Genomic DNA, 23,382 nt, shown 5'->3' with positions numbered 1-23,382 from the left:
AGCGCCAATACACTATATCTCTGCGAAGCGCCATGCACGCGCTGTCATATGCGCAGTCACCAGCAGCCTTGTGGACGAGCAAGCATGGCCACGGCGAGGTTGGGACATCGGAGCGTCAAGATCGGGGATTGTTTCCGGATGTGGAGGCAAAAAATACACGTGTATTATTGGCTGAAACACAGGGTTGTCCGGATACGAGTTTTTAAAAATTCAAAAGAGCAATTTTGGGGCGTCCATTAGCCAGCGCCATGAGCGACGACGAGGCCGAGTATGCTGCCGACGATATGCTGTCCGAGGACGAGGACGAGATCCGCGAGTTCATCGTCCCGCTGCACGTGGACGACCTTGAGCTCGTCAAGCGCGACCGCATCTACGTCAGCAGCGTGACCGACTTTGCCGAGCTCCACAAGACCGTGCACATGACCCAGCTCAAGGGTACAACGACGACGTCGGATGGCCATGGCGATTCAACGACCTGCGTGCATAGAGCTGCAGCGAACGATCCACGCCAACCCACTGGGCATTGCCGACGCCGAGGCCTTTGACGTCCTCTACAGCTTCCTCAAGTACGGAGCCCTACGTTCCTGGATAGGGTCATCAACACATGCATTTTCTAGAGCGGTCAAGCACCTCAACGACGAAGCGCGGCTCCTGCTGCTGCTGTTGACCAACTCGGCGCTCAGCGACATTGTCAAGCTCCTTCGGCGCTCCAAAAAAGAGAGTAGGCAATCGTGGTGGGGGGTTGATGCGCATGCGGAACATGCTTGTAGACTCTCGCCGCGCACGGAACGCCCTCAAGATTGCCGCCTACGTCTTGTGCCAGCTGCTCATGAAGATCTCCAAGCTCACGGCCGAGCACGATAAAGATATTGTGCACAAGAAGGACAAGGTAGGCGCGATGGTTGGTATCGCCGCCGCTGGAGATCGTGTAGGCGGCCAAGTCCAAGATGGTGCACTGGGCCAAGCAGTTTGAGAACAGCGTCGAGACGCTGCAAAAGTCGCTCTGCGACGAGACCCTCGCGCTCTGGAACATGCGATTGCCCGAAGAGGTCAACGCGCTTTTAGCTGTCTCTTTTCCCAACGAAGGCGGTAGGAATTCATTGGCGTCTACTGCACGGCCGTCTTCCAGCTCCTCGAGAGCCCCCTCTTCATGCGGTCCAAGCCCCTCAAGTTTCACTGCTACAACGTACGTATTGAGGCTGTAGTATGATGCACAACATGTCCACGTTGGTGTAGCTTGTGTCCGAGTGTCTCTTGCGCGTGCCCAGCGTTCACGTGACGGTCACGACGTCGCTCCTCGAGCTCATCTTTGCGCACGAGCACCTCTCGGTGCCGCTCGGCGACTTGATCCAGTTCCTCCAAGGCAAGCATTCGAACGCCAAAATCGCCGCCGATCTCATCAAGTATGCGACGTGTCTGTATCACACAATTATCAAGTGGACACGGTATGGCTAGTGAAATCGCCAAAATCCGCCAGCGGGAATCGTCGCGCGATGTCTCGGGCACCAAGAACGTGTCGGCTTTTTCGTACGTTCGTGGATCGTGTGGCGAACATGCGCCGAACGTGCTTTGCCCCTAGACGCACCTTTCCAAGCTCATGCCGTCCGTGGTCCTCGCCAATTTGTCAATCGTGCTCCCGCTCTTGGACGCCGAGTCGTACTACCTCCGAAACGCTGTCGTCTCGGCCGTCACCAACATCCTCGTCGCCGACCGGCTAGCAAAGAAGAAGGCGGAGCGACTCGCGTCCGCGACGTCCGAGGGGCAACCCGATGCGAGCGACGACGAGGACGACGAGGATGACGAAGGCCGCGTCATCGTCGACGACAAGTTTCGCGTCCTCTCCAAGAACCGGCGCGACTCGCTCTTCGCGGTGCTGGAAGACCGCGTCCACGACGTCAACTCGTTCGCTCGCAGCCACGTGCTCAAGTGTTTCAAGGACCTCGTCGAGCGCGATGCGGTGCCTCTGTTGCAAAAGCCGGCGCTCACCAAGCTCGTGGTCGCGCGCATGAGCGACAAGACGGCGACCGTGCGCAAAACAGCATGCAGCTGCTCACGTCGCTCCTCGAGCACAACCCGTTCGAAGGCAAGCTCGACCGGAGCTACTACGTCCAGCACATGGCACGGATCGCGGACGAAATGAAAGGTCTCCAAGCCGTCTTGATGGACGACGTCGAAGAGACCATGACGCGACGCATCTCGGGCATCCATCTCAACGAAGACCAAATCGCAGAGAAGGAGACGCAGAAGGAGCTCGAGCTCGAGAAGCTCAAGAAAATTTACAACTTTTACGCGCAAGCGCTCGAGTTTATCGACATCATGGAGAAGATCGCGATCCCGCTTCTCATTCAGCTTTTGCGCAGCTCGACGAGCTCGGACGTGCTCGAAGCGATCGCGTTCTTTCACGCGGCGCACGCGTTCAAGTTCCAGCAAGCAACGCGAGGCATCCGCGGCATGCTCATCCTCATCTGGCGCACCGACCCGTCGATCCAAGAAGCGGTCCTCAAGACGTTCCAGTCGGTGCTCTTCTTCGTGCCCAACACGGACACCCAGCTGACGCCGGCCGAGGCGGCCAAGACGCTGCTGACGCTACTGGACGGCTGCACCGTCAGCGACTCAACGTGTCTCGAGCAGTTGCTCTCGGTGTTGCATGCGCAGCACATGATTCCGGAGCGCGTCATCAATGCGCTCTGGGACCTCTGCAACGCCGAGTCGTCGTGCCACACGATTGGCCACGCGATCTGGCTGCTCTCGATGCTGACAACGACCAAAACGACGCACCGCCACACGCGCCTTCTCTTGCTGCTCGAGCACGGGCTCGGGCCGCGCGTGCAGGCCGAGCACAACTGGCTGTGCGTGCGCGCGACGTCGCAGATGCTGCAGCGCTGGAACCTCAAGGACAAGTCGGGCGGCGCCAACATGATTGACCACATTGGCAAGCTCGTCATGCGCCTCCAAGCGTTTCTGACGACGAACGAAGACACGAACGCCGACTGGTTCGATGCGGCGCAGCAAGCGATCGAGGCGCTTTTCCACGTGTGCCAGTACCCCGAGGAGCCGTGCGGCGACGTCATTGCGACGTGGTCGGCCATGATCTTTCCGAAAACTGACGAAGATATGGAGGGCGCTGCGTGCACCGCGACGGAGCTCGCCAAGTTTGTGTTCCTTTTGGGACACATCGCGATCCGCATGGCCGTGTACGTCGAGTCAGTCGCGAGCTCGGTGAAGGAAGCCCGCAGTAAGATCAAGCCGTCGGCCGACGAACCGCAACAGAGCATGGAAGAAGAACTCGGCATGACCGCCGAGATCGAGGCCCACGACGAAGAGATGCTGCAGGAACTCACGCAGCACGAAATCGTTGGCACGTACGGTCCTCCTTTTTAAGGTATACAGAGGTCATCCTCATACTCTGGGTGCGTAGGAACCTCTTGGGTGCGTACGGGCCGATTCTGGTGCGGCTCGTCGCCAACGAAGACGGCTGCTTTGACGACGAGATGATCAAGGAGACGGCAACCGTCGCACTCTGCAAATTTATGTGCATCTCGTCCGACTTTTGCGAGAAGAACCTCCCGCTCGTCTTCACCAAGCTCAAAGAGTCGGAACAGCCGTCCGTACGTGTGGATACGTTCAAGATGAAGTCGCTGATGCGTGGGAGGTAGGTGCGCTGCAACATTGTGGTCGCGCTCGGCGACCTCTCGTTCCGGTTTCCGAACCTCGTCGAGCCGTGGACGTCACACATTTACGCGCGGCTGCGGGACATCGATACGAACGTGCGCAAGAACACGATCATGGTGCTCACGCACTTGATCCTCAACGACATGGTCAAGGTCAAGGGCCAAGTACGTTGTTCTTTCTTTTGTGCAAGTATCAAACTATCAATTGGGATAGATTAGCGAGATCGCGCTCTGTTTGGTCGACGACGAAGCGCGCATCAAGGATCTCGCCAAGCTCTTTTTCCACGAGCTGTCCAAGCGCGGGAACAACCCGATCTACAACATGCTGCCCGACACGATCGGTCGACTCTCGACGAGGTAGCAACTCGACGCGAGTTGCCGGACGTGATGGAATTCTGTGTCTAGCGACCTCTCAAAAGAGTCGTTCCGGGAAATCACCAAGTTTTTGATCGGCTTTATCCAGAAAGACAAGCAAAACGAAAGCCTCGTCGACAAGATGTGCCAGCGGTTTGTGACGACGACGGAGAAGGCCCAGTGGCGGGACCTCGCGTTCTGCCTCTCGAACCTCTCGTTCAACGAGAAGGCGATCAAGAAGCTTCTCGAGCAGAAGAAGGTCTTCAAGCAGTGTCTCCAGGACGACACGGTGTACGAGTCGTTTGAGCAAATCGTCGCCAAGGTAAATTCGCTCGTCTTCTCTTGTCCGAGGGGCTCAGATGAATTGCAGTGCAAGAAATTCTGCAAACCCGAACTCAAAGAGACGGTCGACGAGCTCGAGCGCGTGATCCAGTCGCTCCGGGCCAACGAGGTGCGTGCTGAGGCTCAGTTGTTTGAGTTTCAGTCTCTTGGTGTAGAACGAAGAGGATGCCGAGGCGTCGTACCACAGCCAAAAGCCGGCCGAGAAGCGCAAAAAGCCGGCCGCTGGCGCAACACCCCGCAAGCCGCGGGCGAAGCGCACAAAGAAGGCCAAGGTCGTCTTCGACGACGAGGACGAAGACGAGGCCATGGAGTAGTTCGACGGTGGAGTCAACACATGTAGTTTCGTCTTCAATGCATCCTTTGAAATGGTGCCATCGAGCGCATAAGTGTGGACGCCTTTGGTACCGTATGCATCGACGGAGGAAGCAAGCACCACACGCATTCCTCGTCTCGTCATCGAGTTTTGTTGACGATCGCAGTTTACCAACCGCCCGCCTTCGCACAGACGAGTACTTTGAGTCAACTCTGAGCCGAGCTCATGGTACGCGTCTCTTCAGACGAGCGCCTTTGAAGCCCTCGCTCACCACCGTAACCACTTGTTTCACCCAACACGAGCTTTAGCCCCGCGCGCTACAGTAACACCTGCTGCTTTGGCGCACGAGCCGCAAGCCGTCCATGTCCTGCTGCTACTACCCGACGACCCCATTCTGCGACTGATGGACCCTTCGGCATGCCCAGCGATGTTGGACCAGCTGCCGATAAGACATGGTCAGACAATCACGGTGCCCAGTCGCGACGTCTTCTGCCAGAGCAATGGTCTCTATCTCGACATTCTCTATCTCCAGAAGCTGCCAACGAATCGGGTCATCGACCTCTTCCCGATATCACTGAAGCGATTCCAAGCTCTTACCTTCCATTGCTTTAGTAGCAATTGACTGTAGCAGCACCGACGACTGTCCTTCCCCCACGTTTCGGTGGATTTCCATGTACGGAGCCGCCTTCAATGCACCTCGTTTCCCTTGCAGACAGCAGTCTGTCGCCACAACCTCATCTTTCTCAATGCATCTGTGTCCTTTTTCTCGACGGCGCGATCCAACACTCGCTCGTCAGAGATGCGCGCAAACCACAAAGCCATCAGTGAATGCCATTTCAACCGTCTTGTCTAGTCGGTTTTGTCCTTGGCGTCGTCATCGTCGGACGACGTGCCTTCGTACTCGTCCTTGGCCGTGTCGTGCGCCGTCTTGGTCATGACGGTCACGAGGAGTCGCACGAGGAGGAAGCCCCACCAAATGTGAAGCGCAAGGAGCGTGAGGAGGAGCGCGTTGAAGCCAAACCACATGGGCACGCCGGGAAAGCGCAGGATACGAAGGTCGTGGGCGTCCGTGAGCGACGCCATGCACGCCTCACGGTTTTCCCAGAACGCCGAGTTGATGAGTTTGGTCGGGAAGAGGTAGAGACGCACGACGAACCACATACTGAGCACGATCGCGAAGAGGATCTCGGTGACGAAGAACCCGCGGGCGCCGCCGAGCTTCAAGTAGTTGGCCATCTTCATGAGATCGACGGGAATGTCGGACGCGTCGTGCACGAGGAGGATGAGCACCCCGATCGGAAGGTACCCTTGCGCATAGCTCCACGAGACGAGCGCAATCGTGACGACGTGGTGCGTCATCATAATGACATAGTCCTTTCGGATTTCTTCGAGAAACTTGCAGGAAAAAGCCGTGTAGATCCAGATCGCCTAACATCCCAAATCGAAAATCCAAGAAGGACTCGGAGACTTCCTACCAGCTGCGCCATGTAGAGCAGCTCGGTCAAGTAGTCGTGCGTCGGGAAATCGCACGTGACGCTTTCGGGGTTCCACACTAGGGCAACCGTGTCACGAAAAGAGCGGCCATGGAGAGAGGCGTACTGGAGCGCGTGTCGGCCCACCACGTCTTGTCGGCGACGACGACGAGCTCGAGCGCTGTCATCGAGACGTGGATCGCGAGCTGCCACGACTGCTCGGTGAACTTTTTGAGCGTCGTGCGCTTCTTGAGCGGATCGCCAAGATGCGCGAGGAACGTGCGAGAGAACCATGCGCCGCCGGCGCCAAAGCTGGCCTTGACGACACAGATGGCGACGGCGACGACGAGCAGCATGCCCAGCAGCGTGAGGAGGAGGTCGCGCTCGAGGATGTACACGAGCGAGACGCACTCGGCGCAGAGCGTGGCGAGGAGGAGGCCGTCGACGAGCGCGGGCGGCGCAGCCACCGAGTTGCCGCGGCCCATTGAAAATTAGAAAGTGCAAGGTGGTTGCAGCCCAACACGTCGCCATCGGATTGGCTCCTCTTGTGCGCCGACGATGCTGATTGGTGAATTGACATGAAAGGGATCGCCACGGAGACCACATGGCTGGAATACGAACGGTCTTTATTGCGTTTCTATTCAGAGGTCTCGAGTCGGATTGTGCTACGGCTCCACTAGCCCTCCGGCAGCGAGACGGCAGACGCACAAGTACAGCAGCAACATTGGCAGCGTTGGGTCGAGCCGCCTCGCACCGTGTCCATTTCGATGCATCATCGCTCTGGTTGAGCTTGCACGTTTGCATGTGCTAGTGTTGAGCGCTCACGTGGTATTCATGAACTCTCGCCTTGGTTGCCACCATGAAGCGTCGGCGCGACGCGCTGCTATGCGTTCTGTCGTAGCGACCGAGACGCATGTGCAGAAGCGACGCACACGGAGAATCGATCGTGCAAAGGCAGGTTGGGAAAAGCGACCTCGTGTACACTCGCACAATCGTTGTGGTTCATTTGCTCGTTCGTCTTCATTTTGCTTTGGACAACGACGACGCAATCGACCATGCAGCTGCTTGGGCTCTTCTCTCTCTTCTCCGCACTCGGATATGTGGACGCGCGCCTCAATGCGCGGACGCCGACGGCCTGCGACATCTTCACGTCGGGGTATCAATTCACGCTCTTCAACAAGAAGTTTGGGTACTGGAACTTTGATTCGTCCGTCGGCAATGGCAAGACCGACGAAGAGGTACCGACACTCATGCACGCTGCGCTTCAGCCCGACGGCACGTTCTGGCTCAAATTGGGCGACACGCACTACTTGGCACCCAACCCAGACGCGACCTCGTTCTTCTTCGGCACCGTGACGGCGCTCCCGGACGAAGCAGTGATCACCTCTGCGTTTGGCTGGATCCTCAGCAATCGTCGCTGGAGCTGCAGGCCGATGGGCCCCGGCACGGTGGCACTCATCGACCACAACGGGTACTCGCCCAAGCCGACGCCGTACCACAGCGAGAGCGACAGCCCGTGGCCATACCTCATTAGCGCCCCGGTCGACGTGCTCTTCGGGCCGTCCCCCGACCAAACATTCATGATCGATCGCTATGCTTAGTAATATCAAGTTGAATCTTTCTTCGTTTGTGCTTGATAGCTGTGCACCCACGAACGCGTGCTTTCCATGGTCCACGCTTCAAATTTCAACAGCATTTTTTTCTACATCGTAGTCTCTGGACACTTGGAATGAAGTTTCTCGCACTAGTAGGAGGCTCCCTCAGCGCACACTGCCGCGATAACGCTGCACCATTTGCGTTGCGCAGATAGTACATCTGAACAAGGTGGTTTAGGACCAAGGGTCCCTAAACATATGTAGTGCCAAGGGTCCACAGTGTGGACCCTTGGTGTGGACTCCACACCCTGCTGGACAGTGCCACCGTTGAACTAGACCAAGGGGAAAAAGTATACTGTCTACAACACGCTCATGGAAGGTCGTCGTCGGGTCGCGAGATGAAGCTAAACCCGCGAAACTCGCCGACGTCGTGGTTTTGGAGGATCGAGCCGGTGCGGTCGCGGGCCGTGACCGCATTCTGGTTGACGTTCCGAGGGACAAACACCGTGTCCGTCTTGCTCACGCGCGGGTCAAAGGGCGGCGTCACCTTGCGCTGGAGCAGCTGCGCCCAATCAAACTCGTTGAAGAACGGGTGCATGAGTACTTCGTCCGACCCTGCAGGGCCGCTCCCGAGCCGATGGAGCGGGTCGCGGTTGAGGAGGCCGCGGATGAGGTCGACGGCCGCGTCCGAGAAGCCGGCCGTAAACGTCACCCATTGCTGCTTGAGGATCGTCTGGAACATGATATCACGGTTGCGGTGGTAGTACGGCGGCTTGCCGCCGATCATTTCGTAGAGAAGGATGCCAAACGACCACCAATCGGCCGCCTTGCCGTACGTCTGGCCCTTGAGGAGCTCGGGCGCAATGTAGGCGGCCGTGCCGCAAAAGGTCTTGGCACCCTTGAGGCCCGAGACGCCTTGCTTGGAAAGACCAAAGTCGGCGATGCTCACGTGCCCTTCGTGGTCCATGAGCACGTTCTCGAGCTTGACGTCGCGGTAAATGATGTTGATCTGGTGGAGATGCGCGATTGCAGCGGCGATTTCGGCCGCGTAGAAGCGCGCGTGGCTCTCTTGGAACTTGCGGACGCGGCGCAAATGGACAGCGAGCGAGCCCGCGCTGAGGTAGTCCATGACAAGGAAGAGTTTGGACTGCGACTGGAACGCGTAGTGGAGCTTGACGACGAACGGGTGCGCGACCTCAATGAGAATGTGCCGCTCGGCCATCGTCGTGTGCACGAGGCCGCTCGAGAGCACCTAGTACGTTCTTATTGTACCATCCAACTGCTGCTTCGAGGTTCGTACCTGGTCCTTCTGGAGCACCTTGATGGCGTAGATCTCGCCCGTGTTTTCACCCGCGATCTTCTTGCCAAGAAACACTTTGCCAAAACCGCCTTGGCCGACGACCTTGAGCAGCTCAAAGTCCTTGATGCTGATCGGCGCGCCCCGAGTGCTCTCCTTGGCCTGCATGTGACGTTTCTAGCATCGCAATCTTGAGTGCCAATTCACATCGACGCAAAGAGAACGCACCTGTACGACTTGAAAGATACTGCTGTTGCTCTTGGAGCCTGGGACATAGATGCCAGCCAGCGCCGGGTTGCCGGCGCCCCGGGGCTGGAACGACGTGACCGACGAGGGCGCGGTTGACACCGACGACGAAGACGACGTGGCCCGCATCGGCGTCGCAGCTTCCGGAGACGGCTTGGGAAGCGCGGCTCTCGCCGACTTGGTCGCGAAGACGCCTTTGCCCTTGCGAAGCGTGCTACGCATGTCCTTGACGATCGCCGTCATGCCAGGCACCGGCGGGTTGGACAAGAGGAACGCAAAGATGGCCGACTCCATCGCTTTCACATGCGCCGACGAGAGCGGCAGCGCATACGGCGTCTCGGGTGCCGCTTCGTCGTCGTTGCTCTCGTCTTTGAAGCCCGTCGAGAGGCAGACGCAGCCGACGCGGCTCTGGGAGCCGACGACTTGGCCGCAGAGAGGGAGGCCCACCGCCCCCTCCCAGTTGATCGCACGGCGCCCGAGGGTTTCCAGCACGACGAGACTCAAGTGCGTGTCGACCGTGTGCGTCGACTGGAGGAGCGCGATGCGGCGAATGCGCTCGGCGGTCGTCTCTTCGTTTTGCACGAGCAAGTTGAGGAGCGTGAGGCCGCCGGCGCCCGCGACGACAAAGTCCACGGGGCACGAGACTGCCGAGTAAATCAAGTTGGTCCACACCGTCGCGACGTGTTCGTTGGGCGAGGCTGAGTACGGGATCGGCACAGCACGCGACTGGCCGTGGTCTTCGTACACGATCGCCGCGTTGAGAAACGGATTGCAGACGAGGACGCCGTAGCCGTCGTGGAGCGCACGCTCAATGTACGAGCGCATCGAGAACGGGTGGTCCATGTCGTCGGCGGCGTGCGACTCGGCGTGCTTCCACGCCCCCAGCGAGCCCGAGTCGCCAATGAAGACGAGGAGCTTCTCCATCTGCGTATAGTGCTTGGACGCGTAGATGCGGCAGCGCAGCGGCGCCTCCTTGGACGGAAGGTACAGCGACTCCATGTTGCACTTGGTCTCCAAGTAGTGGCCGAGGCTCTTGGCCGTATCGACGACCGTCGCTGCCATTGGCCGCGGAGCGACCTCGTCTTCCTTCTCGAGGCCGATGATGCCCTTCAAGTCGAGCTCCCCAAACGAGCTTTGGCGCGGCAGTATGTCGTCGTTGGCGAGGTCGTCGCTGGACGACGCAGCGACTGGTGACGGCTTCTGGTTGTCGTCGTCTTTGGTTTCTTCCTCGATGGAAGAGGCCGAGAGAAGCGATGGGCGCATCGGCGGCGGATCCTCATGTTGGTTTGGATGCGCTTCGTCCTCTGACTCGGAGTAGTCTTCCTCTTCGTGCGTCGGCGGCACGACCACGACTTTATCATGATGCACGATCGACGCGCGCACCGCATCGTCGTCGTCGTTGCTGTGTAAATCGGCCTTGGCGAGCGCTTCGTCGAGCTCGTCGTCGCCGTTGTTGTCGACGTCGACGTCGACCGATTCGAGCATCACAAACGAGTTGGAGGCGCCGCTGAGGTCGTTCAACGCTGTCGTGACGCGCTTGAGGTCGCTTGCGCGCGGCGACGCCTCCAGCACCGCAATGAGGAGGTGCTGCGCACCTTCCGAGAGCGCCTCCATGTCATGCAGCAGATCGTCGTGGTCCTGCTGGTTGTTGTGGTGGTGCGGCGGCGGCGGACCTCGGGGCGGTACTTGGACGCTCATGCGGTGCGCCGGCGACGTGCTCCGGCTCGAGTACGCACTCTGCTCGCTGCCGTCACGGGGCACCATTGGCGGCTTGTTGTACGGCAGGTCGACGTTGTGGCCGCACGAGCCACAGAAGCGCGAGCCGGTAACCATGTGCCGGCACTTGGGACAGCACTTGGCGTTGCTGCTGCTGGGCGGTGCGAGGACGTTCGGGATGTGCAGCGGTGCGCTGTGGGTCCGGACGAGCGTCTGGAGGGCCACCATCCACTTTTGACGCTCGCGGTCGCTCTCAGCAAAGACGTAGTAGGGCACTTGCTCGGTCGTGATGAACTGGAAGCCAAACTGCTCGCCGTCCCAGAGCGCGACGTCTTCGACGCCGACCTCGGCCAAACTCTGCTTGTTCATCGAGTCGTAGTCGGCGTAGTACGCCAAGGTGCCGCCTCGGAGCACAAAGTAGCGCCGCTTCCAGCTCTTGCGCCGGTGCCCTTGCTTGGTGAGGTACCCAGCACACGAAATCGGCTTGATGGCAGACGCGACGTTGGTGGTGACAGAGCGCATCCAGCGCTCCTGGTCGTCCGGGTGCGACGTCGAGAGGTACAGCATCGAGCCTGTCTCGGACTGCACCATGAGGCCGTCTTCCCACTTGCCGACGGTCTTGATGTGGATCTTGGCCGAGGGCACGTCGTGGCCGCGGTAGCCCTCCTCGTCGTGGTAGCACTTGAGGAGCGTGCCCGTGAGCACATAGTACCTATGCGCGTGCGTCAACAGTTCGTCCTTGGAGAGGAAGAGAACTACTTGGGGCGAGAGCTCAGGAACGAAAAGCCGGGCGTGCGCTTCGTGAGGTAGCCCTCGCAGTCGGTCGCGTTGGACGTGACGACGTAGAGGTCTTGGAGGGCGAGCAGCCACTTTTGACGCTCGGCGTTGACGTTCGCGTAGACGTAGTAGGCGACGCGCTTGGTCGTGAAGAACATGAAGCCAAACTTCATCTCGTCGCTGCCACGCGTCGACTTGAGGATGCTGTTGGCCGTCGTCGCCGAGACGTACTCCCACGGCGCGACCTTGACGAGGTGCACTTGGCCGAGCTTCTTGGCCATCGACTCGTCGGCGTAGTAGCACAGGATCGCGTGCGGCCGCAGCACGAAGAAGCGCGTCTTCCAGTTGGTCACGACGTGGCCGCGCTTGGTGAGGTACCCGGCGCAGAGGATCTCGTCCGGGCTTCCGTCGCCGACCATGCTGCTGCTGCTGCTGCTCAAACTTGCGATTGCATTACACAGCCAGGGGGTATCATAGAAACTTCGGATGAGGCGGCAGAGTGCACTTTCGAGGCCTTTTGGCCAATCACACGCCGCCTGCTGGCGGACCCTCGCTGGAAATTCGCATAACCGAGTACAGTTTGTGGGCAGGTGGCTGGTCCTCCATGGTTGTAGCGTGGGATGGGCGCTGGCGCCAGCACCTTATCTAAGCGAATTGAACTTCGAACTTCCGACTGAATTTGCACTTACTGTTAAAAGTTTTCGCGCACGTCCGTGCTAGACCAAGCCCTTGGCTCGTACTACTACCCGTAGGCCACTCGAAGTACTAACTTTTAGTAGACGATATTGACCAACACGGTGGTGAATTGCCAGAGGAATGAGACGAGGAACATGTTTTTCTTCTTCTTGACGGTCTAGGGCGTTTTAGCTCAGGTCCAAATTGAGGTTGGACCGCCCGACAAAGCTAAAGCCATCAAAGTCGTTGTGGCGCTGCGGGCCGTGGTCGTTGCGGTACATCATGCTCGCCTGTCGGTCTTGGGTCGTGATTTCGTTGAGGTTTTGCGCCACGAAATGCGTGTCGAGGCGACCGACGCCCGGGTTGAACGGCGGCGGGATGCGCTTCGCGAGGAGCTCAGCCCACTCGATCGCATCGAAAAACGGGTGCGTGAGCACCTCGTCGGCGCCGCGCGGGCCACTGCCGAGGCGCTGCGTCGGGTCCCGCGTCAGCAGCTACACAACACATCATATATATCAGTACAGATAGCCATCATGCAGATTGACACGCACCCCGCGGATGAGCGAGACGGCCGCGTCCGAGAATTCGGGCGTAAACGTCACCCACTCCTGCTTGAGGATCGTCTGGAACATGATGTCGCGGTTGCGGTGGTAGTACGGCGGCTTGCCACCAATCATTTCGTAGAGGAGGATGCCAAACGACCACCAATCGGCCGCCTTGCCGTACGTCTGGCCCTTGAGAAGCTCGGGCGCAATGTAGGCGGCCGTGCCGCAAAAAGTCGTCGCGCCCTGGAGCCCCGAGACCCCTTGCTTGGAGAGACCAAAGTCTGTGATCCGCACATGCCCTTCGTGGTCCATGAGCACGTTCTCGAGCTTGGCGTCGCGGTAAATGATGTTGACGTGGTGTAGATGCGCGATTGCGGCGGCCACTTCGGCCCCGTAAAAGCGCGCCCAGTCCTCCGGAAACTTGCGCCGGCGACGGAGATGGAGCGCGAGGGACCCGCCGCTGAGGTAGTCCATGACCAGGTACAACTTGGACTCGGATTGGAACGCGTAGTAGAGCTGGACCACAAACGGGTGCGAGATTTCCGTGAGGATCTTGCGCTCGGCCATCGTCGTGTTGACGAGGCCGCTCGAGAGCACGTGCTGCTTCTTCAGCACCTTCATCGCATAGCACTCATCCTTGTGCGGGTCCGTCACTTTCTTCGCCAGAAAGACCTTGCCAAAGCCGCCTTGGCCCACGACCTTGAGCAGCTCAAAGTCGCGCATCGAAATCATGTTGTGCGTCTTGGACTTGGGCGCCGCCGCTGTCTGCTTGGGCAAATAGTAGGTTGGCGGCGCCTACGTCGATGCCATCCTTTTAGTATCAAGGTATCAATACGTGGTCCTACCGGCGCTTGCCGCGCGACTTGCATTTCCTTCTCTGGCGACGGCTCGTCGTCGTTCATGTTGTCGCTGTTGCCAGTGTCGGCTTCGCCGAGCACAAACACGTTCGAGTTGCGCATCTCGGGCTTCTTTTCCGTCAGCGTCTTGCGGCGCGCGCGGAGGACACTGCGGACCTGCTTGACGATCGCCGTCATGCCCGGGCGCGGCGGGTTGGCCAGGAGGTACGCAAACACCGGGTCCTCGGCCTGCTGCAGCACGTGCAGGTCGTCGCACGCACCGATCGAGAGGCAGACGCAGCCGACGCGCTCCTGCGACTCGACGATCTGGCCGCCGAGCGCTTGGTCTTTCGAGGCTTCCCATTGGATCGTGCGGCGACCGAGGACTTCGAGGACGGCCGCGCTTGTGCTCTCGCGGTTCACAACGTGCTTGGAATCGACAAACGCCATGCGGTGGAGGCGCGTCCGGCAGCGCTCCGAGTGCTCGAGCAGCGCGACGGCGAGCGATCCACCGCGCTGGTACGCGACGACCGAGATCTCGGCCGCGGTCGGCTGCAGAAACTTCTCCCACACAAACAGCACGTGCTCTTTCGGCGTTGCGGACGACGGGATCGGCACAATGCGCTCGCGGCCGCCTTCTTCAAACACCTTGGCGCTGTTCGAGAACGGGTTGCAGACCACGACGCTGTAGCCTTCCGAGACGGCACGCTGGAAATACGGCAGCATCGCAAACGGGTGGTCTTCGTCGAGCGCGGCGTTCATGTCGTCGTTCTGATGCCACACGCCGAGCGGCCCCGAGTCGGATAAAAAGACGAGAATCTTCTTGGACGTGGCGTAGGCCATCGACGCGTAGAGGCGGCAGCGGACGGGCGACTCGGCCGACGGGACAAAGAGGGGCGTGCAGTGCAACTCGCGCTCCATGAGCGTGTGCAAGTCGAGCTTCGGCTTGGCTTCCTCGTCGAGGCCGACGACGCCATCGAGCACGAGCGCGTCACTGTGACGGGAGCTTGGCGACGCGACGACGGCAGCGGCCATCTCGTCGTGGTCGTCGTTGGGCGGCAAGGTATCAAACTGCCGCGCCGACCCGCGCAGGTGGAATTGAGACAAGCCTTCGGCCGGTTTGTCTCCTCGAGGTGCGTCATCGTCCTCGTCGTGCTCCTTCTTCTCTTCCTCTTCGTCGCTCTCGGCTTCGCGGAGGAGCTGTGCCACCGTCTTGCGCGCCGACGGTCCCAGCGGCTGCGGCCCGTCGATCGGAATCGGCTGCGAGATGCGACGGGGCGGCGCTTGGTCCGAGCCAAACGAGCTAAAACTCGTGTCGTTGGTCGTCGGGCCAGGTACAGTACTCGCGCGCGGCGCCTGCTTTCGTTGCTTGGACGCAAACGAGTCGGTGGCGGTGCGAAACTTGGAAAAATCTTCCTTGGATTCTTCGTCGTCGTCGTCGTCGCTGTCGCTTTTCTTGCCCGCCGACGGCTTGGGCGGTGTCGGCGGACGCATCAAAAACGCCGACGGCGTCTCCAATGGCTTCTCCAACGGCTTCTCCGGCGTCGGTGGCTTCTCTGGCGCCGCGATCCGTAGCGGTGCAGGCTTCTCCGGCGACGGCGGCGGCGGCGGCGGCTCGTTTGCCGCCGTCTCGAGCGACGGGTTGCTTCCAATGCGAGGCGCAAACGCGTTCTCGCTGTCGCCGCCCAGCTGCACGCTGGGATTTTGCATGACCGCGAGCAGCAGCGTGCGCGCGCCCTCCGAGAGCGCGTCGAGGTCGTCCATCGCATTGCTCTCGTCGTCGTCCGCGTCGTCGTCGTCGCCCGAAGCGGCCGTGAGCGGCGGCGCCGTCTTGGACCGCTCGTTGCTCGTGCCGCGCAGGTTGAAGCCACACGCGCCGCAGAAGCGCGTGCCCGTGAGCACATACTCGCAGCGCGGGCACTTTTTCTCCGGCTCGTCGATCGTCTCGATGGCCAGCGTGTCGGCGCCAACCGCCTTCTTGAGCGCACTCATCCACTTGGCCTGGTCGCGCTCGTTGTCGGCGAAGACGTAGTACGGAACGTTCTCGAGTGTCGTAAACATAAAACCACACGCTTCGCCGTCCCAGGGACCGACGTCCTTGAGCGATACGTCGCTAAGGGCCTTCCCGGCGCGCGTGTTGGCAGCCTCAAAGTCCGCGTAGTACGAGAGCACGGTGCCCCGGAGCACAAAGTACCGCTTCTTCCAGCTCTTGCGCTTGTGGCCTTGCTTGGTGAGCCAGCCGGCGCACGCGACCGGTGCGGGCTTGATGGGCTCGTTGAAGATGCGGCCGAGCGCCTCGATCCACTTTTGCAAGTCGGCCACGTTCTCGGCGCAGACAAACATGGTGCTGTTGGTTGCGGTCTTGAAGAAGAGACCCGTGCTCTCGCCGTCCCAGCGACCGCCGCTCTTGACTTCAATCTCGGCCAACGCCGACGCGCCCGTGCGGTACGCGGTCTCGTCGCTGTAATACTTGACGACGCTGCCGCACATGACAAAGTAGCGCAAGCGGTAGCTCGGCACGAGGTGGCCGCGCTTGGTGAGGTACCTAGACGACGTGCATGAGTAATGAGGAGGATGGGTCGTGGATGGAGCAGTGTACCCTTCGCAGTCGACGGGTCGGGCACAATGTAAAAGTCGTCGAGCGCCTGGAGCCAGCGCGCGCGCTCCGTGTTGGAGCTCGCGTACACGTAGTACGAAATTTGCTTGGTCGTCTGGAACATGAAGCCATTGGTTTCGCCGCTCCATGGACTCACTTTGGACACGTGGACCTCGCCTAACTTCTTGCCCATGCCCTCGTCGTTGTAGTAGCTGAGGCGCCCTTGCGAGCGCAGCGCGAAAAAGCGCGTCTTCCAGTTTGTAATGACGTGGCCACGCTTCGTCAGGTACCCGCTGTGCAAGATCGCGTTCGCTGGGCTATCGGACGGTGCCATTGACTGCGACTGCATCGTCGACACTTGCGAGCCCGTGGACGCCGGCGACTGCTCTGGCATTGACGAGTCGCTCAAGCCCGAGCCGGTTTTGTTGCTCATAAACGGCGGTTGCCCACCGAGGAACGAGGATTGCGCGCCCGTGCTCGAGGGCGGGCGGTCCTTGGAGCCAAAGAACGCAAAGCTGCGCCGAGAGCCTGGCTTGGAAAGGCTCGGCGCTGACATGGGCGCGCCAGCAACGCTGCCTGCATGCGACGGGATGTCGTTCGGGCCCATGCTCATGCTCGCATGGCCGCTGGCGCCCCGCTGGAGGAACTTGAGGGACGCAGCCCGCTGGTAGCCCAATGGCTCGGTCTCTCGCCGGGGCATGGGCCCGACGGACGACCGCCGGAAGTCGTCGAGGGACGTCGGCGACGTGACGCTCGGTGGCGGGCTCTCGTCCATGGGGCCACCGTCTTCTTCTTCTTCTTTGGGTCCGGGCTGGATTTGGTATTATAATAGTTCCCACCAAATCGCTCGGGTTTCTTGTTTTATTACTCACGCTTCCACTTGGTGTTTGTATGCATGACGTAGCAGTGACGCCACGGGACTTTTAAATTACGTTGCGCGGTGGTATCTTTGCCAGCGGCCCCACGAAACCGGACGCGAGCTCGCAACGAGGGAAACCCCCCACCCATCTCGAGGGGACCCCCCACAGAGCTCCCACAGGTCCTCGCCCAGCCGCTACACCCGATCGCTGCACCCGCCATGGCACCGCGTCCTGCCGCTTGCGCCTTGGGCGTACTAGCAGCCTCAGTGGGCGTCGCCTAGCGGACCATGTGCGAATAGTTGTGCATGCTGCGGTGGTCCACGCTGCGTGCAGCTGCATAACGTCACGACGTCTGGCCATCCGCCGTGCGCATCCTATTAGAACGACGCAGCCTGCCGAGCAGCCTACTGCCAGCTCTTGGCACCGATCGCAGGCGGTGGATTGTCGATGGCCGTGCGCCATGGCGATCGATCGGTTGGCGCGGCTGTCCATGAGCTCGCGATGGCGGAGGAGGCCCGGCGCCCAGGTGGTCGTGTGTCACGGCGCTCTGAACCGTGCCAATAGAATCAAACTCTTTAAATTCGATACAAATGGCAAGTCGGGGATAAAAATCACACGCGGTATCCGCTGCCGAGTGTGTTTCTTATTGACAGCAGCGCCGTAGACAGGATGAGCGTCGTGACGCTCAAGCCGTTCCCGACGGCGACGTTCACGGCGCAGTGCTTTGCGGACGCGGCCAAGATCTCGCCCGGCTGCTTCGCCAAGGCCGGCGCCGACCTGAGCGAGTGGGTCGACGCATGCACGAACCTCACGATGGCCGTCGTGCTCGCCAACGCGGACAAGCGCGCAGCCCAGGACGAGCCGTGCTACGCGTCGCCGCCCAAGCTGCCGTTCGCGTACCTCGACTCGGTCACGCACTACGCCAAGACCATGTACGTACACAGCCTCGATCGCGAAGACGACGACGATGGTGATGTTGTTGGCCGACCTATAGCGATATGTCGGGCCATGGCATCGCGAGGCTGGGCAACATGCAGCGTCGCTTTGACGTCGCCCTTATCGTTGAAGACTTGTACACGCACTCGCCGTCTCCGCTGCGTCTGATCGTGGCCTAGGTCGCTCGCCAAGAATGCGCTCACTAGCATGTCCAACGCGACGCCCTTTGCCGACTCGCTCAAGACACTGTAGCCCGACTGCGCACCCCTGCGTCTAAAGCGCTCTGTTTCGCATTAGGTCGCTCGCACACAACGAGATTGCGTCGTTGACGCAGCTTGTGGCCTCGAACCTCAAGACTCTGTACGTCCGTTGCACCACATGCATGCTGGTGGAGACGACATTAGGAACCTGAGTGCGAACGCGTTATCGACGCTGCCGCCCAACGCCTCGAGCCTCTTTCCCCCGCGACTCGAAGTGCTCGATCTCTCGCACAACGCCAAGCTCCAGAGGCTCGACCACGTTCTGTTTCCGTCGACGCTCACCACCTTGTACGTCGTCGTGCGCTCGATTGCGACGCGACGTGGAGCAATGTGGGTAGGTACCTCGACGGCAACGCGATCGAGAGCCTGCATCTGTGCAACTTTGTCGACCTCAAAACACTGTAATCGCACGCTTTGATGCGCCGACAATGACCCCTTTTAGGTCGCTGGTGGACACCAAAATTGCGCACTTGACCATCTCGATGGCGCAGTACAACACGGTCTTCCAGTCGCTCGACGTCAAGAGCAGTCTCAAAACAGAGGTCACGTCCAGCGACTGCACGAACGGGTCGCGTCAAAAGCTACCAAGCGGCATCGCCGTGTGCGTCGACGGTCTCTCCGGTCTCGTACCTTGTCCTGACGAGTGATAACTGACCACGCGTAGAGGGCTTGAGTGACACGGCGTATGCACTCATCGGTGTCGCCGTCGCCGTCGTCGTGGCGGGCCTGAGCCTCTTTGTGTACCGCCGGTACCGCCGGGCGCGGAAGAAGGGGCCAGCGTTCTCGTTCTCGGCGCTCGCGAATCAAACCAACCGCGACATGGCGTCCGCGCGGCCACTGCCACCGGCGCATCATATGCTCGACAAGCACGGCGACCAGCAGATCGGCCTCGGCGGGCGGCCGCGCGAGCTCACGGCGCTCGCCACCGGCGCCGACAAGGGCTCGGACATTCGGTTTGATCCAAACTTTCAGCGCTTCCGGATCGACCACAAGGAGATTGTGATGCAGCAGACGATCGCATCGGGCGGCTTTGGGGTCGTGTACCTTGCGAGGTACCACTCGATGGACGTGGCCGTCAAGCGCATGCTGCCGTCGGCCGTCGAGGGCAACAGCGACGGCGTCCGCGATTTTATGGACGAAATCCGACTCTGCGCGCAGCTCGACCACCCCCACATTGTGCGCTTCATCGGGTGCGTGGTTTCTATTGGCATCGCGCTCATTGGCAAGCTAGCGTCTCGTGGAGCACGCTCAAGGACCTCAGTGCAGTGCTCGAGTTCATGCCCAACGGCGACCTCGCCACGCTCGTCCGCGCCAAGGACGACGACGACTCGCAGCGGTCGTCGGCCGCCCTCAAGCTCGTGTGGCCGGCGCAAACGTCTGTGAAAACGTACTCCAAGGTCCAAGTGCTCAGCGACGTGATTGCGGGCCTGAGCTACCTCCATGAGCTCCACGTGATCCACCGCGACCTCAAGGCCAAGAACGTCCTCCTCGGCGCGCAGTTTGAAGCCAAGCTCAGCGACTTTGGCACGAGTCGCCAAGTCGTCATGGATGCGACCATGACGGCCGAGGTCCTTCCCGCTGTTTGTATCTCCTCCGCTCACGATAAGGTGGCTAGATTGGCACGATTGCGTGGATTGCGCCCGAGATTCTCAAAGGCGACCGGTACAGTGAGAGCGCCGACATGTACTCGTTCGGCGTCCTCCTCTCCGAAGTCGACACGGGCGAGAGTCCGTATGGCAACGCTGTCTCGACCAACGGCACGGCGCTGCCCAAGCCCGTGATCGCCATGATGGTCATCGAAGGCGAGCTCCGACCGAGCTTCACGGACGAGTGCCCGCCCGAAGTGCTCTCGATCGCACAGCGCTGCCTCGACAACGACCCGCGACAACGACCAAGCGCACTGGACGTCGGCCGCCTCCTCACCATGATGCTGCGGTCGCAGACGTACGCCATGTGATTATGAACAACACATCCTCGATGCTATCCTTGCGTCTTGTGCGACACCAGCGCCTTGTGTTACTGCGCTAGCCTTGCCAGCACCTGCGTTGGACCGCTCGAGTCGTTGATGCGGCCGCTGCGGCGTGGCTTCGGTCGGCCCGATGGATACTGCAACACCCGAAAACCGCTTGCGTGCGACGACAGTAGCACCTGCTGGCTCCATCGCCAGCAGGGATCACCTTGCGCCACGAGCTTCGGAGCGCCGATTTTGGAGCCGTCCCATCCCGTGCGGCTGACGCTGCCTTGAAGATGACGGGAAGCGGCCTAGATGCGTTGATTCGTTGGCTGCAAGGCTTACCTGGCTTGGATTTCGCCGCGACCGCTGCTGCGAGCTGCAGCCCTCGTGGCGCAGCCTGCGTGGACTCGCTTGCTTGCAGCCCATGCTTGCAGCCCAGCTTGCAGCCTGTCGTGGCGGCCTTGCCGCCTCCGCCGCCGGTGCGACACGCCAGCACCACGACAGGCCGCCAGACGTCGGGATGATATATTTTGCAGGTGCGCTTGGTAGCTAGGTTTCACTATGGCCGATGCGCACCTGCGAATAAAAATATCCAGCGCAGGAGTGTGTGTTGTTGGCGGCGATGGCAATTGTCTGGCAGATCGCAAGTTGGCAGACAAGAAACATGCTGCTGCTTGGCCTCGTCGCGCTGCTGCTCGCCGCCGTCCACGCGATGGATGGCGGGCCGTACGTGAACGTGACGCACCCGCTGCAGGCGCCCCGTAGCCACCTGCACCCGTCGATTGCCGGCTCGCCCTTCCCGACCGGCGCCTTCTGGACCAACTTTGTGCTCGGGAACGAAGCCGTCGCGTCGCTCCCCTACTCGGTCAAGGTCATTGACCAGCAACTGCAGATCAGCTACCCGTTCCGCGTCGTGACAGCCGCCAACATCATCGAAGGCTTCACAGCCGAACTCGTCGTCGACGTTGGTGCGTCGCCGCTCGTTGTCGTCCGCTACGACGCGCTCAGCGTCACGCTGTCGTTCCAAGACGGTGGCATCCTCCTGCACCTCGTGCGTGGCTCGCCGTACATTACGCTCGAGTACAAGGGTGCGACGCCTCTGCTCTCGTCGGCGCTCGAGATGCTGTCGCTCAAGGACGATCCAGCGCATAACTGCTCGGAGCTGCTGCTCGGCAACTGGCACAAGTGGCTCCTCTTTGCGTCGTCGCCGATGCAATGGACGCGAGATGGCAAGACGTTCCGGGGACCGTCGTCGTACAACGGCGTCCTGCGCTTGGGTCTCGAGCTCTACAGCGGCGCCCGCCCGCTCCTCGCGCAACACGCGTCGACCTACCCGGTCGGCGCCGCCATCTCGCATCACGTCGACGCAAAGAACGCTTCCATCATGCACTGGCGCTTTGACTGGACGACCGCGAGCTTCCCTGGGCGCTCGGCGCCGCCGCTGCTCATGACGTGCCTCTTGCATCACATGGACACGTTCACTGCCAACATGACGCTGCTCGATGAGGTACCGGTGATCCGTGAGAGAGATGGAGAGCTGACACCGCTTTTAGGTCAAATACATGGCGATCCGCGGCCCGATGACGGGCGTTGTCGGCAACACGTGGCGCTTTCTCGATGTTATCGAGGACCCGGCGTGGGACTACCCGAGCCAAGGTGTGGCCGTCTCATTCCTTAGTAGAATCTCGAGTACCATTGGCGGTATCTAGGTATCATGGCGTCGCCGGGGTCGCCAGCGTACGTCGCTGCAGTGGCCGCCATCAAGGCAGCTCTCCAAAGCGACATTGCTCTCTACCCGACGTTCACGCTGGACGCGTACAACTTTGGCAAGCAGATCGCGCGCGAGGCGCGCTTGGTGCTCATGGCCGAGCGGTTCAATGACTCGTCGACGGTCGCCATCGGCCTTGCCAAAATGAAGCGCGAGCTCGCCAAGTGGTGGGACCCGGCGTCGACCAACTGCTTTTACTACGACACGACGTACGGCGGTCTCGTCACGAAAGCCGGGCTCGCGGACCGGGACGCCGAGTTTGGCGCGGGCTACTACAACGACCACCACGTACGTTCCTATATCGCCGCGTGTCGCATCGTCTGAGGGTTTCTAGTTTCATTACGGCTACTTTGCTTACGCAGCCGCGGTGCTCCGGCGCTTTGACCCAACGTGGGTCGCCGCCAACGCGGCGGCCATCGATATGATTGTCGGCGACATTGCGGCGGACGAGAATTCGTTGCTCTTCCCGGCCGCGCGGCACAAGGACTGGTTCACGGGCCACTCGTACGCGAGCGGCCTCTTCAGCATGTCGAACGGCAAGTCCCAAGAGAGCAGCTCGGAGGCGGTCAACGCCTACTACGGCGTCGCGCTCTACGCGTCTCTGGATGCTACCGAAACACCTGGCTTTTACAACTATGCCAAGCTGCTGCTGGCCATGGACGTGCGCTCGACGCAGCGCTACTGGCACATGTCGGAACGTCAGACGCCTGCGATCTACGAGCCCGTGTTTGCAGCCAACCGCATGGTCGGGGTCGTCAGCGAAATGTCGGTCGTGTACTCGACGTGGTTTGGGAACCTCGCGTCCGAGATCCACGGTATTAACCTCATGCCCATCACGCCCATGACGTCTCACCTTGTCCGGTACCTTTGTGTGTATCACGCTATCGTACTCATCATTAATTAGACCTGAGTACGCATGGCAGCAGCAAGACGTGCTGCGCGCGAGCGCCGACAAGGGTCCGGATTTCTGGCCGACGCTGTCGCTGTTGGACGAAGCGCTCGTGAATGCCTCGAGCGTCTGGCCTCGTTTGACGGGTGGCAAGGCCACGTTTGACTCTGGCAACTCGGCCGCCAACGCGCTCCTCTTTGTCGCGTCCCAGCCGCCGTTCTCGCCCAACACGACGGCGGTTGCGCCGCCGCCGCAGTGCTTTGGGTACGCTGCGTGCGCG

At 60.6% G+C, this 23,382-nt stretch overlaps 6 protein-coding genes across 6 annotated transcripts; 3 read left to right on the top strand and 3 right to left on the bottom strand.

The window, feature by feature from the left end:
• Positions 1-248: 248 nt before the first annotated feature.
• SPRG_20069 (hypothetical protein) lies at positions 249-4,681 on the top strand (the record flags this gene model as incomplete). Its single annotated transcript, XM_012344911.1, has 16 exons — positions 249-435; positions 488-566; positions 618-721; positions 771-889; positions 933-1,049; positions 1,094-1,186; positions 1,237-1,403; positions 1,456-1,531; positions 1,580-1,996; positions 2,047-3,362; positions 3,419-3,608; positions 3,657-3,836; positions 3,886-4,028; positions 4,077-4,347; positions 4,396-4,476; positions 4,523-4,681. 16 exons carry the CDS (start codon positions 249-251, stop codon positions 4,679-4,681), a joined length of 3,699 nt encoding a protein of 1,232 aa, XP_012200301.1.
• An 848-nt stretch (positions 4,682-5,529) lies between these two features.
• SPRG_20068 (hypothetical protein) lies at positions 5,530-6,637 on the bottom strand (the record flags this gene model as incomplete). Its single annotated transcript, XM_012344910.1, has 3 exons — positions 5,530-6,108; positions 6,156-6,232; positions 6,280-6,637. 3 exons carry the CDS (start codon positions 6,635-6,637, stop codon positions 5,530-5,532), a joined length of 1,014 nt encoding a protein of 337 aa, XP_012200300.1.
• A 1,416-nt stretch (positions 6,638-8,053) lies between these two features.
• Positions 8,054-12,202, bottom strand: SPRG_06059 (AGC protein kinase; the record flags this gene model as incomplete). The annotated part of the gene is made up of 4 exons (XM_012344784.1): positions 8,054-8,999; positions 9,048-9,221; positions 9,273-11,718; positions 11,766-12,202. 4 exons carry the CDS (start codon positions 12,200-12,202, stop codon positions 8,118-8,120), a joined length of 3,939 nt encoding a protein of 1,312 aa, XP_012200174.1. The 3' UTR covers positions 8,054-8,117.
• Positions 12,203-12,552: 350 nt separating this feature from the next.
• SPRG_06058 (AGC protein kinase) lies at positions 12,553-17,257 on the bottom strand. The gene is made up of 4 exons (XM_012344783.1): positions 16,439-17,257; positions 13,849-16,384; positions 13,010-13,798; positions 12,553-12,952 (listed from the first exon to the last, which is right to left on the bottom strand). The coding sequence occupies exons 1-4, from the start codon at positions 16,582-16,584 to the stop codon at positions 12,647-12,649; spliced, it is 3,777 nt and encodes a 1,258-aa protein (XP_012200173.1). The 5' UTR covers positions 16,585-17,257; the 3' UTR covers positions 12,553-12,646.
• A 679-nt stretch (positions 17,258-17,936) lies between these two features.
• On the top strand, positions 17,937-20,467 carry SPRG_06057 (TKL protein kinase). The gene is made up of 10 exons (XM_012344782.1): positions 17,937-18,227; positions 18,290-18,367; positions 18,411-18,479; positions 18,529-18,591; positions 18,636-18,779; positions 18,830-18,892; positions 18,934-19,112; positions 19,156-19,681; positions 19,723-20,059; positions 20,107-20,467. The coding sequence occupies exons 1-10, from the start codon at positions 17,965-17,967 to the stop codon at positions 20,446-20,448; spliced, it is 2,064 nt and encodes a 687-aa protein (XP_012200172.1). The 5' UTR covers positions 17,937-17,964; the 3' UTR covers positions 20,449-20,467.
• A 690-nt stretch (positions 20,468-21,157) lies between these two features.
• Positions 21,158-23,117, top strand: SPRG_20067 (hypothetical protein; the record flags this gene model as incomplete). The annotated part of the gene is made up of 4 exons (XM_012344909.1): positions 21,158-21,952; positions 21,999-22,101; positions 22,155-22,501; positions 22,548-23,117. The coding sequence occupies 4 exons, from the start codon at positions 21,158-21,160 to the stop codon at positions 23,115-23,117; spliced, it is 1,815 nt and encodes a 604-aa protein (XP_012200299.1).
• Positions 23,118-23,382: the final 265 nt, after the last annotated feature.

The sequence above is a fragment of the Saprolegnia parasitica genome (genome assembly GCF_000151545.1).
Source record: "Saprolegnia parasitica CBS 223.65 unplaced genomic scaffold supercont2.20, whole genome shotgun sequence".
Lineage (NCBI taxonomy): Eukaryota > Oomycota > Saprolegniomycetes > Saprolegniales > Saprolegniaceae > Saprolegnia > Saprolegnia parasitica.
Note: the sequence above shows the minus strand (reverse complement) of the source record. Positions and strands in the feature narration are given on the sequence as shown.